Raw genomic sequence first — 25,000 nt, 5'->3', positions numbered from 1 at the left:
CAGATGAATGTTATAGATGTTCTTTGGAAAGTTCAGGTGTTTAATAGTCTTCTGGCCTGTGAGATGAAACTGTCCCTGAGTCTGGTGGTTTTAGTCCGGATGCTGCGGTACCGCCTGCCAGACGGCAGCAGACAGAACAGTACCACTTTACAATAAGACTACCCTTATAAAGGGTTTACGAATAGTTTGTAATTAATTTATTAATTAGGTTGTGAACACTTTATAAATCATTAATAAGCTTTTATAAGACATGAGATAAACAGGGCCCCTGTGACCGGTTGCTTGCTAAATAGTGAGCCCACATTTATCTGTACTGCTAAGTCTTATATTGGCTACCTAGCTTACTTTGTCTTCTTCATCAGCCAGCATCCTTGGTATCTGTTGTTCACTGAGTTGATTCTCCCCCCATCCATCTTGATGTTTCTTGACATCTCTTTATGACCATTTATTAATGAGTTACTAACATTTATAACTGCCATAAGGGAGCCTTATTGTAAAGTGTGAAACACATCACCATTTATTAATGAGTCACTAACATTTATAAGGGTGTGTTGTTTTTAAGTTTAATACACATGTCCATTTATGAATGAGTAAGCTTATTGTGCCTCATATGTACAAGGTTAACATTGAAAGTGACGATGATATGTCCCAATGCGTCTCAATGTACATGTTACTCCAGCTGCATATCAGTTTACTCCACTCAAATTGCACAAAACTCGCGTTCCATGGACAGACGTGTAATACACTCAAATTACAATAGATGGAGCTCTAGACTAATTTATAAAATTTGTAAAAAATGTTGTTAACACTATGGGTGTGTGAGACGAGTGAACCAAAACGTAAAACCTCCGCAATTAAAACAGTTTAATCGAGTTTGAGCACTAATATACATCTCTGAGACCCTGCTAAAAGCAGTGACTCTGCTGCCTGCATTTAAACAGATTCACCAGTTTATAACATTACTTTAGCCCTGATCAGAGCCCTGTTTTCTGGCTAAGACAGCGAGGTGCTGTACCCTGGGTCTCTGGGTCTATGGGTCTCTGAGACCCTGCTAACAGCAGTGATTCTGCTAAATATTATTAATATGTACATTATCCCGTCTATACTGACACATTTATGTCCATAACTCTGTATGTTTATTGAGTCCAATGTACACCGTCTAAAAACGACAATTGTGACTGAATTAAAACAGTTTGACAGCATTTTAACACTCATGTAGCCATGTTTGCAGCGCTGTTCCCTGGGTAACAATTGAATTACCCTCTCCTGTTGAATTAAAACATTTCCCACGGCTTTAAACACTAATATACCCATGATTCAGACAATTATTCCTGGGTAAATGTGTTATCTTTTCACCCTGGTCCTGAATTAAAACAGTTCCCCCGACTTTAAACACTAATGTACCCATATTTTGCCCACTTATTACTGGGTTAATATATCATCTTTTCCCCCTGGGTGTGTGTGGCACCATCTGGTGGAACATTTGTGAATTACACTAAAATCCAAAGCTTTAATGTTTTTTATCTTAGCGAAATAATGGTTTAATGACCCCAATGTAATGGTCATTTATGATTCTGCAGATGTTGTCTACACGTGTATCACAACGGCTTATTTTTAGAGTGATTTGGAAAACTCGGTTAGCGAGGTTTATTTTTGTCAATATGAGATGCACTGTTTTCATGTCCCATGTACATATCTGTGCATATGGCCTCACGCACTACCAACATATACTAACGGGGAGTTATAACATTCACGCTTACATAATACACATTTTTCACATGAAATGCAAAGTAAGATGCAACAGAACCAAGCTAAACATTTTATTCATGAAGAAAATTAGGACTCAAAATAATGACTGTTTAGTATGACTGATACACATATTTAAACATAAAAGCTTTTCTCAGACATAAATGAAAGACTTGGTAAGACATAATGGTACTCAGACTGGAAAGGCTTTGTGTATATCCTTGAACAAGCGTCCAAGCAGTCCATCAGGGTGAGCAGAGCCAAGCCAAGATGACCATTCAAGAACCTTGAGGTGTTCCTCCAACAAACTCTCTGTACGGTTTCCTCTCAGTCTACGGACATGTCCTTTGACGGTCGATCTAGCTCTTTCTATATGTTGGATATGACTGCGGTCTGGGGGGTCACAAACCACCTGCTGTGGTTTATGGTGTAGTGGTTGTACCCCATGTTACTCAGCACTCTCCTGTATGCCCTCCACTCATCACTAATAATGCTACTTCCTGACTTAACATGCCGTCCAATCAGAGGGACACGGTGGCATCTTGATCGTTTCTCCACTAGTTTCAACACTAGTCTCCGCCTTTTGTCTTTAACTCCCATCATTCCGAAGACCCATTTCTTCCTTCTCCAGGTATGTCCAAAGCGTCCACGTGCATACTAACAAACAATAAATCATAACATCATCTTAGTTAACAGCAAAATGCACACAAATTACAGTAACAATTGTTGCATATCATGTTTCAAAATGCCATACTTGTTTATTAGGTGCATTGTATAACATAATGTAAGGATAATTATACAGTAATGGTCCATATTGATTTCATTTTTATTTTTGTATTCTCTTGTACAAGAAAGCCCAGTCTATAACTGCCGAACATAGGAACTGTGTACAGTACCTCTCCCAGACACAAATACTCAAATAAAATAGTTTACTTTATCAGCATTGGTATTACCAATGCTTACTATTTATTTGATACCAATTTGGTAATACAATTAATAAAAAGAACAAGGTTTGGGTTTGTTCTTCAGATGACTGTGACGTTAACGTGTAAGCTCAATAATGAACTCCAGCTCAACCAACCATATTGTAATGTCTAAGTAATCATCTTGAAATACCACATTAATATACAAATCTTATCGTGAGGTTCATTTCACATACACTACGCTGCTCTTCAACACTACTTTGACGTTAACTTATCTACATAATTGAGCATAGCGAATTTAAATTAACCTTAGCGTTGCATACAGTTACCTTCCTAATAAAATATCTCTCTAAGTTACAAGGATGACCTTAATTTACCAACCTCAAACAGAAGCCGTTTATTCTACAGTATTATCCCACTTAACGCTTAAAGGAGAGGTGTCATGCTTTTCCGGTTATTACCCGTCCCCTTGTGTTATGAAGGTTTTTCTGCATGTAAACGGTGTGCAGAGTCAAAACCCTCAAAGTACGCCCTGTAGCGAGTAAAACTCTAACACAGAAAATACCTCCCCAAAACGCCTCGTTGGAGATACGTCATTGTCCATTTGATTCTTCCGGGTACGGCATGATGTCAACCCGTACCCGGAACAAAATGGACCAATCCGTGGAGCCGTTACGTTACGTCCGCGGAGCCGTTACGTTAAGCCCCCGCTGATTGGTCCAAATTGACCAATCCACGGACTTCCTCACACACACATCTGTGTGCAGGGAGCAGGCAGCTCAGCTGATTTCTCCTCCCTGGCTGCAGGCTGATAACAGACAGTTGGGATCGTGGAGAAATTCTCTCTGCAGACCCATTCTCTCTGCAGACCCATTCTCTCTGCAGACCCATTCTCTCCGCAGACCCATTCTCTCCGCAGACCCATTCTCTCTGCAGACCCATTCTCTCTGCAGACCCATTCTCTCTGCAGACCCATTCTCTCTGCAGACCCATTCTCTCTGCAGACCCATTCTCTCTGCAGACCCATTCTCTCTGCAGACCCATTCTCTCTGCAGACCCATTCTCTCTGCAGACCCGTTCTCTCTGCAGACCCATTCTCTCTGCAGACCCATTCTCTCTGCAGACCCATTCTCTCTGCAGACCCATTCTCTCTGCAGACCCATTCTCTCTGCAGACCCATTCTCTCTGCAGACCCATTCTCACAGCGTTTATCAACCTTTTTCTTACTCAATATCAAGCCACACTTATTGTTTTTACTTCGGCTGTGACTTTGTGTGTGCTCAGGATGAGTTTGGCTGTGTTTCGCTATGTATCCTAAACAAGGAAACAACACCTCCACGGAGCTCAGCGCGATTCACAACGTCCCGACCAATCAGAGCACACTGTGCTCACAGGGAGGGTGGGGGCTGGAGCTATTGGAGCTACAACGAGCCGTTAAAGGCAGAGAGTGAAATTCAGTGAATACACGTAGTTTACAGAGATGCTGTTTGAGAAACCAATGTGAGTTTGGAGAGATGCTGTATGAGAAACCAATGTGAGTTTGGAGAGATGCTGTATGAGAAACCAATGTGAGTTTGGAGAGATGCTGTATGAGAAACCAATGTGAGTTTGGAGAGATGCACAATATAAATCTATTTTAGTAGACCTCAACAATGGAATTATGATCAGTGGAAATGGCCATGACACCTCTCCTTTAACACTTCTCTATTCAGGGATGCAAACTTGTCACCTTTCGGCGAAATTCGCCGCTTTGAATCCAAAATAGGTCGTTTGTGTGATTCATGTAGATCTGCAATAAATCGTTAATATTAACTGTGCGGTCCGGAGTCACTGTGGCACAGACTGGACCGCTGGTGAACAGTTAGAACGGGCCATTCAGGTGTTCAGAGCAGAGCTCCCTGTCGGAGCGGCAGAGCGTGATGTGCACTGAAAAGTTTTTCTGTCGCAATATTATTTAATGAATCGTTGAGCTAGCTAACTAGCATACAATGTCACTATCTGCTAACGTTAGCTTTAGCCTTCATTTTCTAATAGTTTTTTTCATAGGCTATAAACGGAGGTGGTATAAGTATATATCTTGTACTTGAGTAAAAGTAGAAGTACTCAGGTCTTGTACTTGAGTAAAAGCAGAAGTACCAGAGTGTAGGAATACTCTGTTACAGTAAAAGTCCTGCATTCAAAATGTTCCTCAAGTAAAAGTAGAAAAGTATTATCATCAAAATATAGTGAAAGTAGCGACAGTAAAAGTAGTCATTGTGCAGATTGGTCCATTTCAGAATAATATATATGATATGTTTTATAATGATTGATCATGAAAGTGTTCTCAAAGTTGGTAAAGGTGCAGCTAGTTTGAATGACTTTGTATACTGCAGGGTAGCTTGTGGATTTACTCCAGGTGGAACTAAAGTCTGAGTTAACACTTGATTATATTTCACATTATTCATCCACATCTGTAAAGTAACTAAAGGTATTAAATACATGTAGTGGAGGAAAAGTACACCATGTACCTCTGAACTGTAGTGGAGTAGAAGAACAAAGTAGCAAAACATTAAAATACTTAAATAAAGTACAAGTATCTCAAAATTGTACCCAAGTATAGTACTTGAGTTTATGAACTTAGTTACTTTACACCACTGGCTATACAGATAGAAAGACTAAGCCTTGCACAGAGGCATGAAAATACATTTTCAAAATGCTCAACAGTGCTGCCAACATTATAAACTGACTGCTCCACAATTAAAATAAATGCTTTTATACATTTCTATTAGATGTGACTCTTTGGCGTTTCTGTTATTATTAACTGCTTTAGTTTTTCTGACTGCTAAAATCCTGTTATTCCTCATTTTAAAGCCGATATTCCGTGGGGTCGGGGGGCTCGGATCCTTGTCACCTTTTTCATACCTGATGAGTTTGCATCCCTGTCTATTATGTTTCAACTTGGAGGCTACGATTAGCATCGTTAGCACAGATGTAGCTAGCACTTTCTTACATGCTAACCCAAGCGTTAAAGGGCCCATGTCATGGCCATTTCCACTGATCATAATTCCATTGTTGAGGTTAACTAGAATAGATTTATATTGTGCAATTTTCCAAACTCACATTGGTTTCTCAAACAGAACGGAGTTGTTGTTTGTGGAAGCGCATCATTTGAAGACATCACTACATTCTGACATTTTACAACCCAAACAATATTACTGTCTGCAGCTTCTCTAAAGGACACACACACACACACACACACACACACACACACACACACACACACACACACACACACACACACACACACACACACACACACACACACACAGGGCCACATGGTGCTGTCTGGATCAAGCGTCCTCATTCTCTCTCCTCGTTGCTGTTTCAGTAGAAAATTAAAAAAAACAGTAAAAACTTTTTTTTTGTTCACAATAAAAATCATTTCAAATCATGAGTAAAGCAGGTGAGTCTGTTGGCTTCTCTGTAGACATTCTCTCTCTCTCTCAATTAAATTAAATTAAATTAAATTCAAAGGGGCTTTATTGGCATGAAAGTTAAACGAAACAATTTTGCCAAAGCATCAAAATACCAAATAATTAACAACATTAAAATACATTTCAAATGTTTACATATTATTGATATATATATATATACAAGTGTGTGTGTGTGTGTGTAATATAGAACAACACAGGTATAAATACATGAATAACAGTTACAGTGCAGTGTGAGATATGAATAGTTCAATTAAAGGGAAAGTCTTCAGCCTGGATTTAAAAGGATGTGTGTGTGTGTGTGTGTGTGTGTGAGTGTGTGTGTGTGTGTGTGTGTGTGTGTGTGTGTGTCTCATTCACTGTCCCTCAGGTTGTGGCATGTGTATACATATTGGGCAGCAAGGTGTGCCTTGTCTCCTTCTCCGGTTGTAGTCGAAGTCTTACCTTTATCGTGACTTCTATAGCATTAGCGAATCTCAGAGCCTCTCTCTCCCTCTCTTCAGCTCTCTCGGAGAAGAGATCAGAGTCGGAGACGATCGAGAGTCCTCCAAGAGGAGGAAGAGAGAGCGAGAGAGGAGAGCAGAGAGAGAGCTCACTCCTGCGTCGTCGAAGTGCAGCTCTCTCTCTCTGCTACTGAGTTGCTTCTCCTCTCTTCGCTTGATCTTGAGAGTCATGAACCTCCTTGAAACCTGGGATTACAGAGTTCAACTTGTTTCAGTAAATGCTCCTTACTTCGTTGAATGTTTGGCACTTTAGGAGGAAGTGCATCTCTGTCTCAGTCTCACCTGTCGTACAGTGACCACATATTCTGTTTCCTTTTGGTTGCCAGGATCTTTTGAGTCTTCCTGTTTCCAGTCTGTGGTCACTGAGCCTGTGCTTGGTTAGGATCTGTCTCTGCTTTCTATCTCTGACAGTAGACAGATATTCTGCCAGCTCATAATCTCTGTTTAGAGCCAGGTAACATTCTAATATACTTTGGCTTTTAGTTTCTTCTTTCCAATGTTGTAAATAGTTGTGTTTGCATTGTGTTATAATGCGTTTGACTGTGATTGGTGTTTGGAGAGCAGTGTTGTTGTGAGACTGGTCAGAGTGGCTGTGAGAGGGGGCAGTTAGCCTCAGCACCAGCTGACATAGGGGACTCTTCTCTGGGGTTAGCTCTTGGCTTTGGAGGGCTTTGGAGTGGAGGGTGTCTCGGGGGCTGGATCTAAGGTGGTTAAAGAATGTTAGTGCTCTCTTTTGAGTGTTCATTATCAGTGGGTATCTGCCTAATTCTGATCTACGTGCATTTGTTGGTGTTTTTCTCTGATTGTTTCTCAGACTGTACTCTGAGTTCACGTCATCAGTGAAGAATGCAGTCTGAACCGGTCTGACATCGGGGGCAGGAAGAAACATGTAAACATGTATCTATGGGTCCTTCTCAGGTCGATTAAATGGAATCCTTGCGTCCCTCACTTGCGTGGTTTCCCTGCGTTTAGTCCCTCCCACCAGGGAAGCATGGAGAGACGCAAGGAAACCACGAGAAGCAGGGAAATGAGTTTTAAGAGCAATGGGACGTCCTTTCCTCCGGAGCGTCACGTGAAGCGACGTCCGTTTGTGATGACGCTGCACAGCTGTTCGTCTGACAGCAGCTCTGTCCCCGTTATTTTCACAAACACCCCCGCCTCTGTTAGTACACATTTACTGACACAAACATTTGTATCATCTGTTGTAGACCCAAATACATTAAATAAGAACTCATTCTCAATAAAGATAAACGCCATTCTTAAAATGTATAAACGAACAATAGTTGGATTAATTTTGATTAGAGTGCACAATAGAAATAAAATAATTCAGAGAAGAAAAAGAGATATGTTATCTATCAAAACCCAGTTAGATGAACATTCATTGGATTGCACACTTTGTTTGTTTGTGTGGATATGTAGCAAATTAACATGTTAATTAGCACTTAATGACTGACTGAATGGAAATGACAATAAATGAAAATGTAAAACGAAAAAGTGATCATGAAAATGTTTCCAATAAATGAATAAAGTAATTTTTGAGCACTTTGTTGTTCAGATATATCACATATTTGTAACTGAATGATGCATTCATTGAAACAGAACACAGTATAGACTGAGGAGTGAGTCCCGTGAGTTTCATGTGTTTTCTTCACTCCGCTGGGAAACTCTGCTCTCATGTCAAGAAGCATCAGATCAGTGCTTGCGCTGCATCGTCCAATCAGTGAGCGATACACAGTAAGGGGGCGGGGCGAGTATCTGAGGATTTCACCGGAGGATGGTCTGGTGGTTCCTCGGTTATCGCTCCTCCATTATCGCTCCTCGCTCCTCGCTCCTCGCTCCTCCGGCAGAAATAAGACCCATGGGACGCTACTCAAGATGACGCAGACAAATCAACTTCCGGTGATACCGAGGACCGAGGAGCGAGGAAATGAAAATAGTCGACCTGAGAAGGACCCTATGTGTCTCTGCTTAGCTTCAGTCGTCACTTATATAAAGGCTGTAATAACCAACATTAGAAACATGTGGGTGTTAATGCACTTACATGTTTCAGATGTATTTTTAAAGTCTGGTATTAAACATTTGAGCATCGATGGAACTACTATAATGATAACTAAGAATAACAATACTTGGTATTATGTTGATAATAATATATTCATGTTGGTGGGCTGTACAGCACATTAGCAGGAAAAGCAATTCAGAGAATATATTACATTTGAAGGTTTATACAAAATCAGCCTCAACAAATATGTTCCTATACATCCAAACTGCATTCTCAATTGAAATGTTTGTGGATGTTTGATTCTGACTTCCAGTGCTGGCTGGGTCCGAGCACAGTTGGCTCTGTCTGCTGTTCTTGCATTATTATTTCCCTGCAGGTAAAGCCAGTTTTTAAGGCACTGATCATGCTCAGAGAGTTGTACAAAATTGCACAGACATCAGGAATGTTAAAAGTTCGGAGGTCCTGTATTGAATGCATTTAAGTTAAAGTTAAAAGTTTAAAAAAGTTAATGTTAAAGGTGGGGTAGGTAAGTTTGAGAAACCGGCTCGAGATACACTTGTTGTTATATTCCATGGAATGCTCTTAACATCCCGATAGCAATGAATATCTGAAGTGCTTTGACAACAAATCCATATTAAAATGTCGTCTGTGGAAGCCGTAGTTCTGTAAAAAGCACGACCAATCTTTCCGAGCGCTTCCCGAGCTGCTCCGATTACAACGAGAATTACAACCAGAACGTGACGTCATATTTACACAAGACGGATCCTTTCTAGCCATAACCTAATAACACGCTGGAAGAATGCATGAACAATCCTACATTGACACGTGTGTATGTACTAAAGTATGATGAGCAAAATGTCCTTAAAGTATTTAATGTAAAAGTACCAAATGCAGAAAAATCAACAAGAAAAACACCCGCAGACTCAAAACAATCCCTAGTTTATTAATTAAAGTGAAAATAGTACATCTGTGCAAACTCATGACCCAATTAAGACCCTTCAAATTGACATTGTCAAACTTAACGTGCGGTTAATGAAAAATTTCGTCTCAATTTAGAACTGTTTTGTAAATTCACTGCATGATTGTAAGTCTCTGGACCCTCATAGGGACTCTTTAAAGTAACTCTTTAAAGTAACCACACCCTGAGCGGAACCACAGGAACAAACCGCATCTTTCTCTCTGCTAAATATGAAATCAGTTGTTTATCTACTTCACAGTGTTGTTGTTTTTGTTTGGCTCACACACGTGCACACACACACACACACACACACACACACACACACACACACACAGACACACACACACACACACACCAATCACACACGCACACACACACACACACACACACACACACACACACACACACACACACACTCACTCACAGGCACACACACACACACACACACACACACACACACACACACATACACACACACACTCACACACACTCACACATACACAAACACATACACACACACATACACACACACACACATTTTTTAGACTTGCATGATTGAAGTCTCCAGCTACAATACGAACTCAGTCGGGATGGGACCTCTGTTGTTTATTTATTAAAGGGGACCTATCATGCAAAATGCACTTTTGTACGTCTTGTATACATGAATATGTGTCCCCGGTGTGTCAGGGAACTCACCAAGTGTCAGAAAACCCAACCCTCTCTCTTTTCCTCCATACCCAAATCTCTAAAAACGGGGCTGCAACGGATCTGATACAGACTGATACAGATTTGAAAGTCCTCTGACGTCAGGAACGAGGAGCTCCGCCTATATGGGCAACTCTCCACCTATCAGGGGGAGACAGCCACGGCCATTGCCGTTCGAAAGCGCTGGAGACGCTGTAGTACATATTCCAGGCCTGTAGGTGGTGCTGTTCTCACAGAATCAGCCCTTGCAAAAACATGGCTAAAAAAGTGCAAATAGAGCGAAATGAGGCATGGCTAAAATGCATGATCTGTTTGGTATTTTGAAAAAAAAACTTCACAGACATGTTTTATATAGGTATGGCCCTACAATATATTATTCAAATATAGCATGATAGGTCCACTTTAAGCTCTGGAGGTGGTCAAGTGCAATGCTGGCGTCAGCATTGCCAGCATCAGGTGGGATATAAACAGTGTTGATTATCACCCCTGTCAGCTCTCTAGGCAGGTAAAAGGGTCTGCACATAATAGACATTACTTACAGAGAGCAATGTGTATGTGTAACCCTGCTGTCCATGCACCAGTTGTTGTGGATGTAAACACACAGACCACCCCCTTGGCTCTTACCGGAAGCGCTGTTCCTGTCGTAGCGGTGGGTAGAGCGGCCTGGTAGCTGCACTGCTGCGTCCGGAATCCGCGAGTGTAGCCAGGCTTCCGTGATGATCATCACACAGCAGTCGCGTACGTTCGTGTTAGCTGCTATTAGTACCTCCAGTTCGTCAATGTTGTGGACGATGGACGTGGCATTTGCGAGGAAGAGGCTTGGTAGTGGTGGTCGGTGCAGCCGCTTCCTTAGCCTAGCGAGCAGGCCTGCACGGCATCCTGGCCTCTGCTTCCTCTCCCTCCGGCGCCTGCGTTGCTTCACAGACCCGAAAACAATCCGGGGAGACCCGAGTGGTCTCGGTATGTCCTCCGGTATGTTGTTAGTCCGGTGGAAATCGGCTGTGATGTCAGAGCGACAACTCATCCCGATGTCAAATAAGTCCATGCGACTGTATATATATTCCGCCTGTTCTAGGGCGTTCACGCACACACAAAAAAACAAAAACAGTGCACAACCAAAACAGAGAGCCGTGAGCCGCAGCGCCTGAGCGTGCCGCCATCTTGCCATGGACACATACCATTCTGACATGACCAGCAGGCTCTCTAGCGCCACCTAGGTAGCATGTTTGAAAGGCCACACAACTCGCACAAAAAGTCTGATTGACTTGAAATGTGGTACAGACATTGAGCTGAAGACGCTTTACAAAAAGAACTACCTGGCTCACCCCACTCAGATGTGTTGCTCATTAGCATAATGTGAAAGCAGTTTAATGACTACAAACTTTTCCATTTTGAATCTGTCAACACAATACTTTCTATAAAACATTCGGGGACAGTCATACACATTACTCTTCAAAATGAGCAAGATCAGTCAAAAAACATGGCCGCCATAAATCGAAATGGAAATAAATGCTCATGCCTCATTGGATATGCTCAAACTTGATACGGACCCAGAGGGGCCGCTAAGATCAACACAAATGTGTAACTTTCTAACAGAAATGAAGAAAATTATAAATACATGCTCTGGGGGCGAGTATTAAATGAGATCTCATGTATCGTGGTGATTTAATAATGTGGGCGTGGCCTATGACGTTTTGTTAATTTACCATGATCTAGAATAAGCTACAAACGCTAAACTGCGTACACACGTCACAACTCATGAACTTTAATAGAACGTACAGAAAATGTGTACATTTCTGTTGAATAACATTAGAAACGGGCAAAAGAAAACAAATACGAACTCTTGCTACAGTAGAGAGTAGGTCGGAAATAAAAAATAATTCAGATGGAGTTTGAAATGTAACACTAAATTGCAAATTAATCATCTGTAGCTCAAATGACAAGTTTGTAGGTCAAAAGAGAACACACCATTTTTTACAATTTACATTTGTCAGCTAAACATTGTCTAAACCGCTCCAAACCTTACATGAGGGTCCAGTCCTGAGGCTACCCAAGCATCAATGCCCAGACTAAGTCCTAGCAACGCCTTTTTAGAGTGGAAAATATAGTAAAGGTGACTGGAGCGCATGCCAACGAGTGCAGGGGGGGGGGGTGAGGGCCCGTTCAACGCTGCGTGAAGCTTTGATTAAAGTTTGAATGCATAGAGCAGGGGTCGGCAACCCCTGGCATGCGGCACCGTAACCAGTGGCACACTAGGAATAAGTGGAATAAGTATGCAAAATATTTATTTTATTTTCGGATCGTGAACGAGACCGCCACCAGAGCGCGTCTCCCCGTTACCTGCAGAAGGAAGCCATGCACGCAACGCAGCCCCACTCTCTTTAACTCCAGGAGACTTTCTGCCGCTTTCCTCCATAATGCAGTGCTGATAATTTCACCACAGAGGAAAGCACTTCACAAAGTGCAGTACCCATAAGGAGCTGTAAAAATGCTGCAGTTTTTGCGTGGCGATCGATATCGGCCGATACTCACTCTCTGCCGATCGATCGGTGCTCTCTGAAAAGGCTGATCGCGAGACACTTTTCTCTGTGTGAGGCAAAACAAGCTCGCCAAAATCGCTTCACCAGTCTGGCAGTATTTTAAGGTGTCCGAAAATGACAATAAAATAGCGGTTTGCAACGTGTGTGAAGCAGAAATCCTGCAGCTCCACCCGCTGTGACGGACCGGTGATCGGAGCAGAACACACAAGTTAGACCTAACACACTTAGCTATTTTATCTACCTCTGGAACTAGTTATAAATATATTTATTCTTCACTGTCACTCATTACTGGATCAGTGAGCTGCATGAGATACTGACAGGCTGTCAGGAGAGAGAGAGAGGGGGAGAGAGGAAAAGAGAGCGATTCCGCTCATTTCTCCCGTGTTATTAACCAAAGTTAATGTAAACTTGAATAATGTAGGCTACTTCATTTGAATGTAACAATTATGTTGGTTGTTGTTTGTGGAAGCGCCAGTGAATGAGCCCCATTAACTGACTTTTAAACATCACTTTTCACGAGTGTTTTCGTCGAGCTCTTCAACTGCTCTGTGTTGTGTTCCAGACCAGAGGATACACCACATTCTGCTGGACCTGGACCTGGACCTGGACCTGGACCTGGACCTGGACCTGGACCTGGACCTGGACCTGGACCTGGACCTGGACCTGGACCTGGACCTGGACCTGGACCTGAACCTGAACCTGGACCTGAACCTGAACCCGAAGCTGTACCTGAACCTGAACCTGGAGTAGTAGTTTATTTGCCTTAAAATAACCAAGCAGTATTGTTGCTGAAAAACAAAGTATTTTTTTGCATGAACCCATGTTATTTCAGATGTAAGATTATATAATATTTTCTGTTGGTATCTTTTGGATCTCTGCAGGGAGAAAATATGGCGACACTGAAAGAGATCCTCTTCAGTACTTTAGAACATTTGGGGAAAGAGGACTTTGGAAAATTCAAGTGGCACCTGCAGCTGGAGGTCCTAGGATTCAAAGGAATCCCGGAGAGTCGACTAGAGGATGCATGTCGGACGCAAACTGTGGACCATATGTTTCTGAACTACTGCATTAAGACTATTGAAGTGACCAAATACGTTTTGAAGAAGATTCATCGGAATGATCTGGTGGACGAATTATCAAAAATCCCATCAGAACCGACAGGTAGGTCATTAGTTATTAGGGAGTTTTACAAACAGGGAACCTGAAGTCAGGTAAATCACAATGATAACATGGATTGGATGTGTCCTCCTGATATACCACACAGAGAAACACCACCTGTACATGGTGTCAGGGTTTATCTGATAGGGTCAATTAGAACTGTTGGTCTCAGTTGAGGAGTTTTTAGATCAACTACTTTGAAAAAAAGCAACCAGGCATCAGGGTCTACACACCACTGGGTGTAAGGGTCCAATCAATGCCAGTTGGGTTGTAGGTGAAGGAGAGGAACATGGTATACAAACTTCAAACAGCCGTCACCTCTCTGCTGGGGACGGAGCCGGTGTTGGTGTGGGAGGTGGAGCAGGACCAACTAGACAAAGTTGGGCTCACCTCTACACATTGAACCGGCTCTGGAAAGAAACTCCTGGATAGGGATTAGACTCTCCTTTTCCAGAGTTACCCAGGTCACCTTTGAGGTTCATGGAGATGAAAGCTGTCCCTGTTCTCTCTGCCGACGCATCGACCAACAGTTCAGAGTAACTTGCTCTCTTGCAGTCTCTGGGTCAGGGCACCAGCTGGGGATACATTCAGTAGTTAGCAGTGTGTGAAAAAGCACACGTCTGATCATCCGGCGTGTTATTTACAATATCGGACAAGTACATCTTTCCATTGACGTGTCCGACCGACAAGTGACGTTTTTTGCCCATATTTATTGACAAATTATTTATAAATTCAGCTTACAAAAGGCAGAACTCATTTGCAAATTGTCCGTGTCCGCTATTGTTGTTCAAACAAGAGCCGGCTCTTTTAAGTGAACGACGGTTGTTTTTGTCAAGTAATACAAGACAGAATGATATGATGATCTCCGCGCTACGGGTGATCCGTGCATGCATGCAGTGACATGTAATATCCAAGTATTAGAGACGGTTGAATGCTGCTGTTCTGCACATTGCAATACATTTATTTTCACTGTTATTTATTTATGATTATCTTTAGGCTCAGCAAAGATTTCATGTCTGCTGTTGCTGTTTTTTTTTCTTTAGTTAATACTGAGAGCCCTGCTGTTTTGTCAGGGCTTTTTTTTTACAAACAATTTAAAAATGTCGATGGTGAAATGGTGTGTTCAGTTAGCAAGGAAAAAAATTGAAATAAATTCTGTCAGAAAATAGTGGATTAAGGGCTTGAAAGGGGACCCTACAATTGATGTACTGATGGGCCTGAAAAGGGGTATGTAAAATAATTTTAGAATAAAAAAAAAAACAGGCATGTCCAGATTGGACAAGTGAAAAATGTATTCGGAGTAAATTGCCAAACTCACTTGTCCATGGACAAGTACTCTCTAAAAACTTTTTCTTACACTGAGTTAGGCTGGGGCTCCACATATGCAAGGAGGGGTCAATAGAGTTTTCCATCCACCCTGTCTTATGGACGAAGGGAAAGATTATTACTGTGACCCCCAGGGCGTCTTGTTGATAGTAGGCTATTGCAGGATTACGCAGTATTGGGACAATTACTAAGAGCAATCCACTTCCTGTATAACTGGAGTGACAGCTGAGTCCACATCCTCAGAGGTCGATCTGCCAGGGTCGTGCCTCGTCTTCCAGCAGCAGGAATAAGAGTCGTCAGGTTTAAGGTCATGGTTCTCTGGGGACAATAGATTGTTCACCAGAGTGGGAAATAATAGAAAGAAGGAACAATATTTTTGGATAGCTACAGATAATTGAGATACAGCTTCGATCCGACAACAAATATCCTACTATCCTTTCAGAAATGTGTAAAGTTAGGAACAAATATTGTGATGGATCTTTTATGTTAATTTGAGTATTGTCTCAATTGTGATTTTATTTTTGTTCATTCAGAGATTCTCACTCAGTGCCAAAGGACGCTCAAATTAAACCTGAAGATAAAAATTGAGAAAATCATAAAAACGGGTAATTCAAGACCTCTAAATGAAATCTACACGGAGATCTACATCACCATGGGAGAAACTACAGCTGAAGAACATGAGGTCAGACAGATTGAAACAGCATCCTGGAAACCAGACAGACCAGAAACAATCATCAGACAAGAAGAACTCTTTAAAGCCTCACCTGGAAGAGATGCACCAATCAGAGTGATGACAAAGGGTGTGGCTGGCATCGGGAAAACAGTCTTAACACAGAAGTTCACTCTGGACTGGGCTGAAGGCAAAGCCAACCAGGACATCCAGTTCACATTTCCATTACCTTTCAGAGATCTGAATAGGCTGAAGAAAAATTACAGCTTGGTGGAACTTGTTCATCACTTCTTCGCTGAAACCAGAGACGCAGGAATCTGCAGGTTTGATCAGTTCTCGGTTGTGTTCATCTTTGACGGTCTGGATGAGTGTCGACTTCCTCTGGACTTCCACAACAATGAGATCCTGACTGATGTCACAGAGTCCACCTCAGTTGATGTGCTGCTGACAAACCTCATCAGGGGGGAGCTGCTTCCCTCTGCTCGCCTCTGGATAACCACACGACCTGCAGCAGCCAATCAGATCCCTCCTGAGTGTGTGGACATGGTGACAGAGGTCCGAGGGTTCACTGACCCACAGAAGGAGGAGTACTTCAGGAAGAGATTCAGAGATCAGGAGCAGGCCGGCACCATCATCTCCCACATCAAGACCTCACGAAGCCTCCACATCATGTGCCACATCCCAATCTTCTGCTGGATCTCTGCTACAGTTCTGGAGAAAGTGTTGAAAACCAGAGAGGGAGGAGAGCTGCCCAAGACCCTGACTGAGATGTACATCCACTTCCTGGTGATTCTATCCAAAGTGAGGAACGTCAAGTATGATGGAAAAAGGGAGACAGATCCACACTGGAGTCCAGAGACCAGGAAGATGATGGAGGCTCTGGGAAAACTGGCCTTTGAGCAGCTGCAGAAAGGCAACCTGATCTTCTATGATCACGACCTGACAGACTGTGGCATCAATATCACAGAAGCCTCAGTGTACTCAGGAGTGTTCACACAGGTCTTTAGAGAGGAGGGTGGACTGTACACGGACACAGTGTTCTGCTTCGTCCATCTGAGCGTTCAGGAGTTTCTGGCTGCTCTTCATGTCCATCTAACCTTCATCAACTCTGGAGTCAACCTGCTGGCAGAAGAACCAACATCCTTCCAGCATTCTGAAGTCAAACCTACACTAACACATCTCTACCAGAGTGCTGTGGACCAGGCCTTACAGAGTCCAAACGGACACCTGGACTTGTTCCTTCGCTTCCTCCTGGGTCTTTCACTGCAGACCAATCAGAAACTCCTACATGGCCTGCTGAAAGAAACAGGAAGTGGCTCAGAGATCAATCAGAAAACAGTTGAGTACATCAAGAAGAAGATGGATGAAGATCTGTCCCCGGAGAGAAGCATCAACCTGTTCCACTGTCTGAATGAACTGAATGATCGTTCTCTAGTGAAGCAGATCCAATGGTACCTGAGATCAGGAAGTCTCTCCACAGATAAACTGTCTCCTGCTCAGTGGTCAGCTCTGGTCTTCATCTTACTGTCATCAGAAGAAGATCTGGACGCGTTTGACCTGAAGAAATACTCTGCTTCAGAGAAGGCTCTTCTGAGGCTGCTGCCAGTGGTCAAAGCCTCCAGGAAAGCTCTGTAAGTGGAGATACAAACAACATTGATCAGTTTCAAAAATGATAAATAAAATAAATTGTGTTCATTGCTAATCCTTCCCCAGGCTGAGTGGCTGTAAGCTGTCAGAGAGAAGCTGTGAAGTTCTGTCCTCAGTCCTCAGCTCCCAGTCCTCTAGTCTGAGAGAGCTGGACCTGAGTAACAACGACCTGCAGGATTCAGGAGTGAAGCGGCTGTCTGCTGGACTGGAGAGTCCTCACTGTGAACTGGAGACTCTCAGGTCAGAGCACAGGTTTTTTTGTTGTTGATAGTTTTAATTTAAAACCTGCTCATCCAGCTTCAGGTTCATGTTAATAAAGTTGGTCAACATCTGTATCTTCATGCTGACATAATCAAAACACTGAGTTTACTGTATTCCCTGGTTCCAGTCTCTCAGGCTGTATGGTTACAGAGGAAGGCTGTGTTTCTCTGGCTTCAGCTCTGAGCTCCAACCCCTCCCATCTGAGAGAGCTGGACCTGAGTAACAACGACCTGCAGGATTTAGGAGTGAAGCGGCTGTCTGCTGGACTGGAGAGTCCTCACTGTGAACTGGAGACTCTCAGGTCAGAGCACAGGTTTTTTTGTTGTTGATAGTTTTAATTTAAAACCTGCTCATCCAGCTTCAGGTTCATGTTAATAAAGTTGGTCAACATCTGTATCTTCATGCTGACATAATCAAAACACTGAGTTTACTGTATTCCCTGGTTCCAGTCTCTCAGGCTGTCTGGTCACAGAGGAAGGCTGTGTTTCTCTGGCTTTAGCTCTGAGCTCCGACACCTCCCATCTGAGAGAGCTGGACCTGAGCTACAATCATCCAGGAGACTCAGGAGAGAAGCTGCTGTCTGCTGGACGTGAGGATCCACTCTGGAGACTGGAGACACTCAGGTATGGACAGACAGACTGAAGGTGTCTCTAATATCTCAAATGTCCTGTTCTTCTTCTCATTTATGACACAGTTATTGAAATTATATTTCATTGAGTTTTTACACCCTCATTGACGGCTGAGTCCACTCTACTCTATAACGGACGCAAGTGATCAACAGTGGTTCAGTTTGGATAGTTCTGACTGTGTTCGGGTAACGGCTAATTATATTGATTATTTACTGGCCTGCTTTGGCCGATGATCAGCATATTACCTAGTCGCTGATGGGAAACCGAGATTTACTTTTTGTGATTCTTTATTACGTAAACTTATGATCGACACGTCCAGGTGCGCATCCTTTTTTCTCCTCATAATGCCATCATGAACATCACATTCATGTTGATATCAGCAGGAGGACAGCTGGTAAACTAAGCCGTTAGCTGTTAGCCGTTGACTGTAAGCAGGTAGCTGTTAGCAGGTAGCTGTTAGCAGTTGGCTGTTAGCAGTTAGCCTTTAGCAGTTAGCTGTTAGCAGTTGAATGTGTACGGGATGCCTCACTGCACATTAATCCCGTTTATTACACGGCTACATGATAAACTAACTAACTACTAAGACTCCCGATATGAATTCAGATGATTTTATAGACTTGAAAATGATGGTCATGGTTCCGGTGACGTCACCATACCGAATGGCAGCCTAGTCTAGCTTCTCCCCCGGTAAGAGATTAATTTCACCTCGTTTAATTGCCAAATAAGAAATGTCTCTGTAAAATTAGAAATAGTTAACGGGGCGAAGTTGGGAGGAAAGGACGGACAAAAGAAAAACATTGGCTCAGAGTCTACCAACGAAGAAAATACAACGAACAACTCGTCTGCACAGGTCGATGATGAGGAAGCTAGCGCAGAGCCACACGTGGCTAGCTTAGCTAAAGTTCTGGAGGAGATACGGGACTTTCGCAAAGACATAAAACAACAAATAAACAAAATGAAATCAGAGCTTACCAACGGCAACGTTAAAATAGAGGAGGCAGAAATGAGAATTGAAAACGTGAAAGGTGCTGAGCAGGATGATAAAGGTAATGAATCAGCAAGAAAATAAACTGACTGACCAAGAAGGAAGATCCCGACGGGAGGATATAAGGATTTATAAAGTCCCAGAGGGAGCGGAGGGGTCATCTATGGTTGACTTGGTGAAGAGTTTACTACAAGAGGCACTTGAGATCCCCCCCGCCACGGAGCTCGGCATTGAAAGAGCGCACCGGGCGCTCGTACCGAGGGCCTTCGGAGACAGGGAGGACAAGCCGCGTCAAGAATGATCACGTTTCTCCGATACTCAACTAAAGACGATATTATACGCAAGCCATGGGAAAATAAAGGTGTTTTTGAACGGGATATTTCGACCAAGATTACCCACCAGCTATTTTGCAAAAAACGTAAAGACTACTCGCTGTGGAAGCATCCTGAGACGTGAAGGACAGAGGACTGCTGTCACCGTGATCACACCGAGAGAGAGGCTGAGCAGCTGTCTGCCTGGGAGACGCTGGGAGGAGAGGAGCGAGGGAGGAATATCAGGGAGAAACTTCCTTCAGGAGACAAGTCCCATCCACCTGAAGAAATTAGGAATACATATCCATTGATATGGCACACAACATCCATCAAGTATTTGGGCATTAACATCCCTAAAGATCTTTCAACATTATTCGAATGCAATTTCCTACCTGTAGAGAACATAATGAAGGAAGATATAGCAAGATGGAACCTAATTCCTTTCTTTAATATTTCTTCAAGAATTGAATGGGTTAAAAAAGATATACTACCTAGATTATTATATCTATTCCAAACCCTACCTAAAGAGATCAACCAAAGTCAATTTAATGAATGAGATAAAATGATATCAAGATATATATGGCAAGGTAAAAGAGCGAGGGTTGGTCTCAAACCTTTACACCTGGCCAAAGAAGAAGGGGGATGGGGTTTACCCTCTCTCAGAGATTACTATTTCACAACACAGATAAGAACAATGATATGCTGGAGTAACCCAGAATATGATGCTCAATGGAAACATTTAGAACAGAAGGTGTACTCCCATACAGGCAATTATAGCCGACAATAACCTACACAATTTCATAAACATTATTGAAAATCCATGGGTGAAATGTTCTCTTAAAATGTGCAAAACTATTAAAAAAGAATATAAATTGGAGAATGATAGTATCTTTCTCAAATGGTGTGCATATGACTCAGATTTCATGCCTAACAGATTGGATACTAGATTTAGGGACTGGGCTCTAAAAGGTCTAACAGCTCTGTGCAAGCTGATGAAAGGGGGAGCATTGCTCAGTTTGGATACCCTCAAAGAGAAATACACTTTGGAGAAACAGGACTTTTATGGATATCTTCAGGTACGGCATTATGTTCATTTGAAAGTGGAAAAAGTGTCAGAGGCAAGTGTAGGTTTGATAGAAATGTTTAGGAAAGCGTATAACGCAGATGTTAACGGTAGAACCGTATCATGTGTATACCAAGGATTGACAAACCTTAAAAAACACTCAACTACTTACATAATAAAGAAGATGGAGCAGGAAGGAGGGATACATATATCTGGAGAAGAATGGGTAACAATGTGGAGATATCAATGGAAATGTACCAGCTGGCAGAACTGGAGGGAATATACCTGGAAGAACCTGATAGGATATTTTATTCCGTCCTCTCAGAAGTCCCACTATGATAGGACCCCCCCTATATGTTGGAGGAACTGTGGTAACCAGAATGCAAACCACTTCCATGTATTCTGGGACTGTCCAGGTATCAAAGACTACTGGAAGGAGATACACAACGCCTTACAAGACATTTTCAAAGACATAATACCTCTAGAGATCAAGATGTTATACTTTAGGAATTTGAGAAAGGACAAATACTTATTGAACATTCTGCTGAAAAGGCATTAACCAGGAAGTGGTTATCGAAGCATAGCCCGACTCTAAATGGATGGATGGACATCTCAATGGATATTTATAATATAGAAAAGATAACAGCATCTGTCAATCATACATTGGTCAATTTACTCCAACCTGTGAGAAGTGGACTCACTTTGTAAAGCCCTAAAGGCCTGACTTAGTTTCCACAGATCCAGAACTCTGCTGTAAAGAAATGTCTACTCCCTAATTGTTCACTGTTGTTCTATTTTATTTTCATTTCTTTCTTTATGTCTTTCTCCTCTGTGCTTTTTGTGTCATCATGTGTATATTGCTGAAAAGAGCTATGAACAGATGTATGTCCTTCATGTAAAGATGCAATGTACAATATGCTGTGACAATGTTTGACACTAAACGCCAACAAAAAGTAAATTAGAATAAAAAAGCTTGCTCTAAGAAAGTAACCTCTGTTCCACGAGGTACCAGCAGCTAGGACTCATGTTGGATAGAACATCATCCTGACTGTGTTTCTTCCTCCAGGCTGGACCATGGTGGAGAGCAGAGGTTAAAACCAGGTGTGAGGAAGTGTAAGTGTGGATCAGTCAGCTTCTCTCTAAAGACAAAGATGATGGAGGTGGTATTTATTCATTAAAACATGACTGGCATGCATCGCCTTTAAACTCTATAATAATAATAATAATACATGACACTTATATAGCGCTATTATAGAAAGGATCACTAACAGAGAGTAAAGCCTTCAGGTGGGTCCAGGGGCCTCATTTATAAAGCCTTGCGTGCGGCACGTCCTACGCCGGTTTCCCTTTATAAATCACAATCAACTCGAAATGCGGCGCAGCTTTTGCGGGCTTCACGTAACGCCCATATTTGCCTATAAATAGTCAAAGAAACGCCCCGTATTAATATTCATTCTGACTGACTGCAGAAGAAGATCGCAGGGAATGACGACAGAACAGCTAAAAAAGACATTTCACACCGTGTCAGATTTTGGTTCTTTTGGGGAGGTGGAGATAAATCACATTGTTTGGTGGATGCAGTTTGAACCAGAGTGGCAGCATGGAGGTCAGGCAGTGTGTCAGAGTGTCAGTGTGTTTGTACCGGGGACAGGAGACCTATCTGGTGGTTTGTGTTCCAGCTGTCAATCAGCTGTGCGCTGCGTCTCCACTGCAGCCTGTGCGTCTCAATCCCCCGCAGCAACTCTATCCACCACTTAAATGAAATCAAACTAATGTTTCTGTACAATTCACCAACATGGTGTTCTCTTACTTTGCATACCTGTGTTTTACGAGCGACTTATCAATTCTTGGCAAACGGCATAAAACATGATTAAACATGATAGTATATAAAACCATGCTCTTATTTATACTACCTATAGAAAAGCAAAACGGCCTCAGTTGAGACGTAATTCTGTCCTTCTGCTTACCGCATCATTTATGAGAATACAAGTCATAACATTAAGACAACATGGTACACACGAGGTGCTCTTAAATAACATATCAGTATTTATTTATTACTCCAAGTTATGTTTTTGTGTGCACTGAGGAGTCTCAAACAGGCGTTTGTTAAATCATTTTAAGATTTTCATATATGATAAATAAATAAATACCATTTTATTTATGGTATTATTTCAGAGAGAGAGAGAGAGAGAGAGAGAGAGAGAGAGAGAGAGAGAGAGAGAGAGAGAGAGAGAGAGAGAGAGAGAGAGAGAGAGAGAGAGAGAGCAGAGTGTTACCCCTTAGATCAGGTCTCTAGTGATGGTGTGCTCAAAGTGATTGAAGCATGTCACTTGAACATGTGCAGCTGGAGTCTTTCAGCAACTGGGTCAGAACCTGCTGAACTAGCTGCATCACCTTTAAACTTTATAATAATAATACATGACTCTTATAGAGCGCTGTTATAGAAAGATCACTAACAGAGAGGAAAGCCTTCAGGTGAGTCTGGTGATAAACTGCTGTCTGTGTCTCTCCTCAGATTCCTGTGGACTCACCCTGGACTCAAACACAGCACAGAGATACCTCAAACTGTCTGAGGACAACAGGAAGGTGACATGTGGAGAGAGGCAGCCATATCCTGATCATCCAGAGAGGTTTGACATCTGGCCTCAGCTGATGTGCAGAGAAGCTCTGACTGGTCGCTGTTACTGGGAGGTCGAGTGGAGAGGAGAGGTTCATATAGCAGTGACTTACAGAGGAATCAGCAGGAGAGGAAACGGAGAGGACTGTGGGTTTGGATTCAATGATCAGTCCTGGAGTCTGGAGTGCTCTGATAGAGGTTACTCTGTCAGGCACAATAAGAGAGAAACAAGCATCTCCTCCTCCTCCTCCTCCTCCTCTCGTAGAGTAGCAGTGTATCTGGATCATCCTGCTGGCTCTCTCTCCTTCTACAGAGTCTCCTCTGACACACTGACCCACCTCCACACCATCAGAACCACATTCACTAAACCTCTCTACGCTGGGTTCTGGTTATGGACATATGACTGCTCAGTGTCTCTGTGTCCTCTGTAGGAGGAGACCACTTCCTGTCCTGGGTTTAAAGGTTCCTGTTTTAAATCTGGCTCACTGATTGTGTCTTTACTGTCAGAAGTGTTTTTATCAGAGAGTCTTTCATTGGGTGATGAATCTCTCCTTATCAGTTCAGTTATAAGTTGGACAGATGAATCAAAAGGTCAATGATTGTTGATTCTTGAAAATGCTTTAAGAAACTCAACAGCCTTCATCTCAGCTCTCCAGAGGGTTTACTTTATTGAGTTAGCAGCTCATTCCTTCAAACAGAAACTTCAGAGTGATTATAATGGGAGCAGATAGAAAGAAAGGTGGGCACACATGAATACCGTGATATATATTTGTACATATATATTGAAGTAGTACAATATATGACAAGTTTAATCTGTGGGCCATATCTCATTATACTGTCTGAATTAGCTGAGGGCCCAAAGTGTTGTTTAATGTTTAATAAAATGGCGGCTATGTCAACTGTTGAAGAAAGGAAGAAAATGGAACAATGTATTTTATTATATAAAGCTTAAATATGTTAAAAACTGTGTTAAACTCTGAATGCCATAGTCATGTATCGTATAGTTTAACGCTTTAGCAATATAAACAGGATGTATAACAGAAATCCTTACATGGGTACTTGTAAAGACCTATGTAGCAAAGTACGCACTTCCTCTTTCCAGGAGATGAACATCTGTTATGCACTTCCTTGCGGGAAGTGAACATTTAACCATAAAGCAACAAAGAAGGACACCTGATGTGACAAACCACGTGAAAAAAGAGGATATAAGGAGACTGAAGAACATTTGAACTCAGTTCCTCTTGAACTCAGTTCTTCTTGCAGAAGACTGAAGAACCCCCGATACTAACTAGTAGTGGGGCAAACCTAGACGGAGCAGATATCATCTATATCTGAGCTAAACGCAGTTCATTATAGTGTGTGGTGTTATAACTTGTGAAACTTTAAATAAAACGACCTGTTCACACTTGTGAGAGGAAACTAAAGTTCACGTAGCCCTTCTGATTATTGCTGGATAAGTGACAAATGAGACGGAAATGTAACCTGTTCC

At 42.3% G+C, this 25,000-nt stretch overlaps 1 protein-coding gene across 1 annotated transcript in view; it reads left to right on the top strand.

Moving 5' to 3' along the window:
• The window catches only part of LOC117479855 (NACHT, LRR and PYD domains-containing protein 12-like), a 25,888-nt gene extending 953 nt beyond the window's left edge, over window positions 1-24,935 (top strand). Inside the window, exons 2-8 of the mRNA XM_034126959.1 lie at window positions 13,726-14,005; window positions 15,862-17,629; window positions 17,712-17,885; window positions 18,034-18,207; window positions 18,356-18,529; window positions 21,961-22,007; window positions 23,410-24,935. Coding sequence (XP_033982850.1) covers window positions 13,735-14,005; window positions 15,862-17,629; window positions 17,712-17,885; window positions 18,034-18,207; window positions 18,356-18,529; window positions 21,961-22,007; window positions 23,410-23,942 — 3,141 coding nt within the window. The 5' untranslated portion in view covers window positions 13,726-13,734 and the 3' untranslated portion in view covers window positions 23,943-24,935. The remainder of the gene's footprint in view (window positions 1-13,725; window positions 14,006-15,861; window positions 17,630-17,711; window positions 17,886-18,033; window positions 18,208-18,355; window positions 18,530-21,960; window positions 22,008-23,409) is intronic.
• Window positions 24,936-25,000: the final 65 nt, after the last annotated feature.

This window comes from Trematomus bernacchii, unplaced genomic scaffold (genome assembly GCF_902827165.1).
Source record: "Trematomus bernacchii unplaced genomic scaffold, fTreBer1.1, whole genome shotgun sequence".
NCBI lineage: Eukaryota > Metazoa > Chordata > Actinopteri > Perciformes > Nototheniidae > Trematomus > Trematomus bernacchii.
The sequence above is the reverse complement of the archived record's forward strand: the minus strand, read 5'-3'. Positions and strand labels throughout refer to the sequence as shown.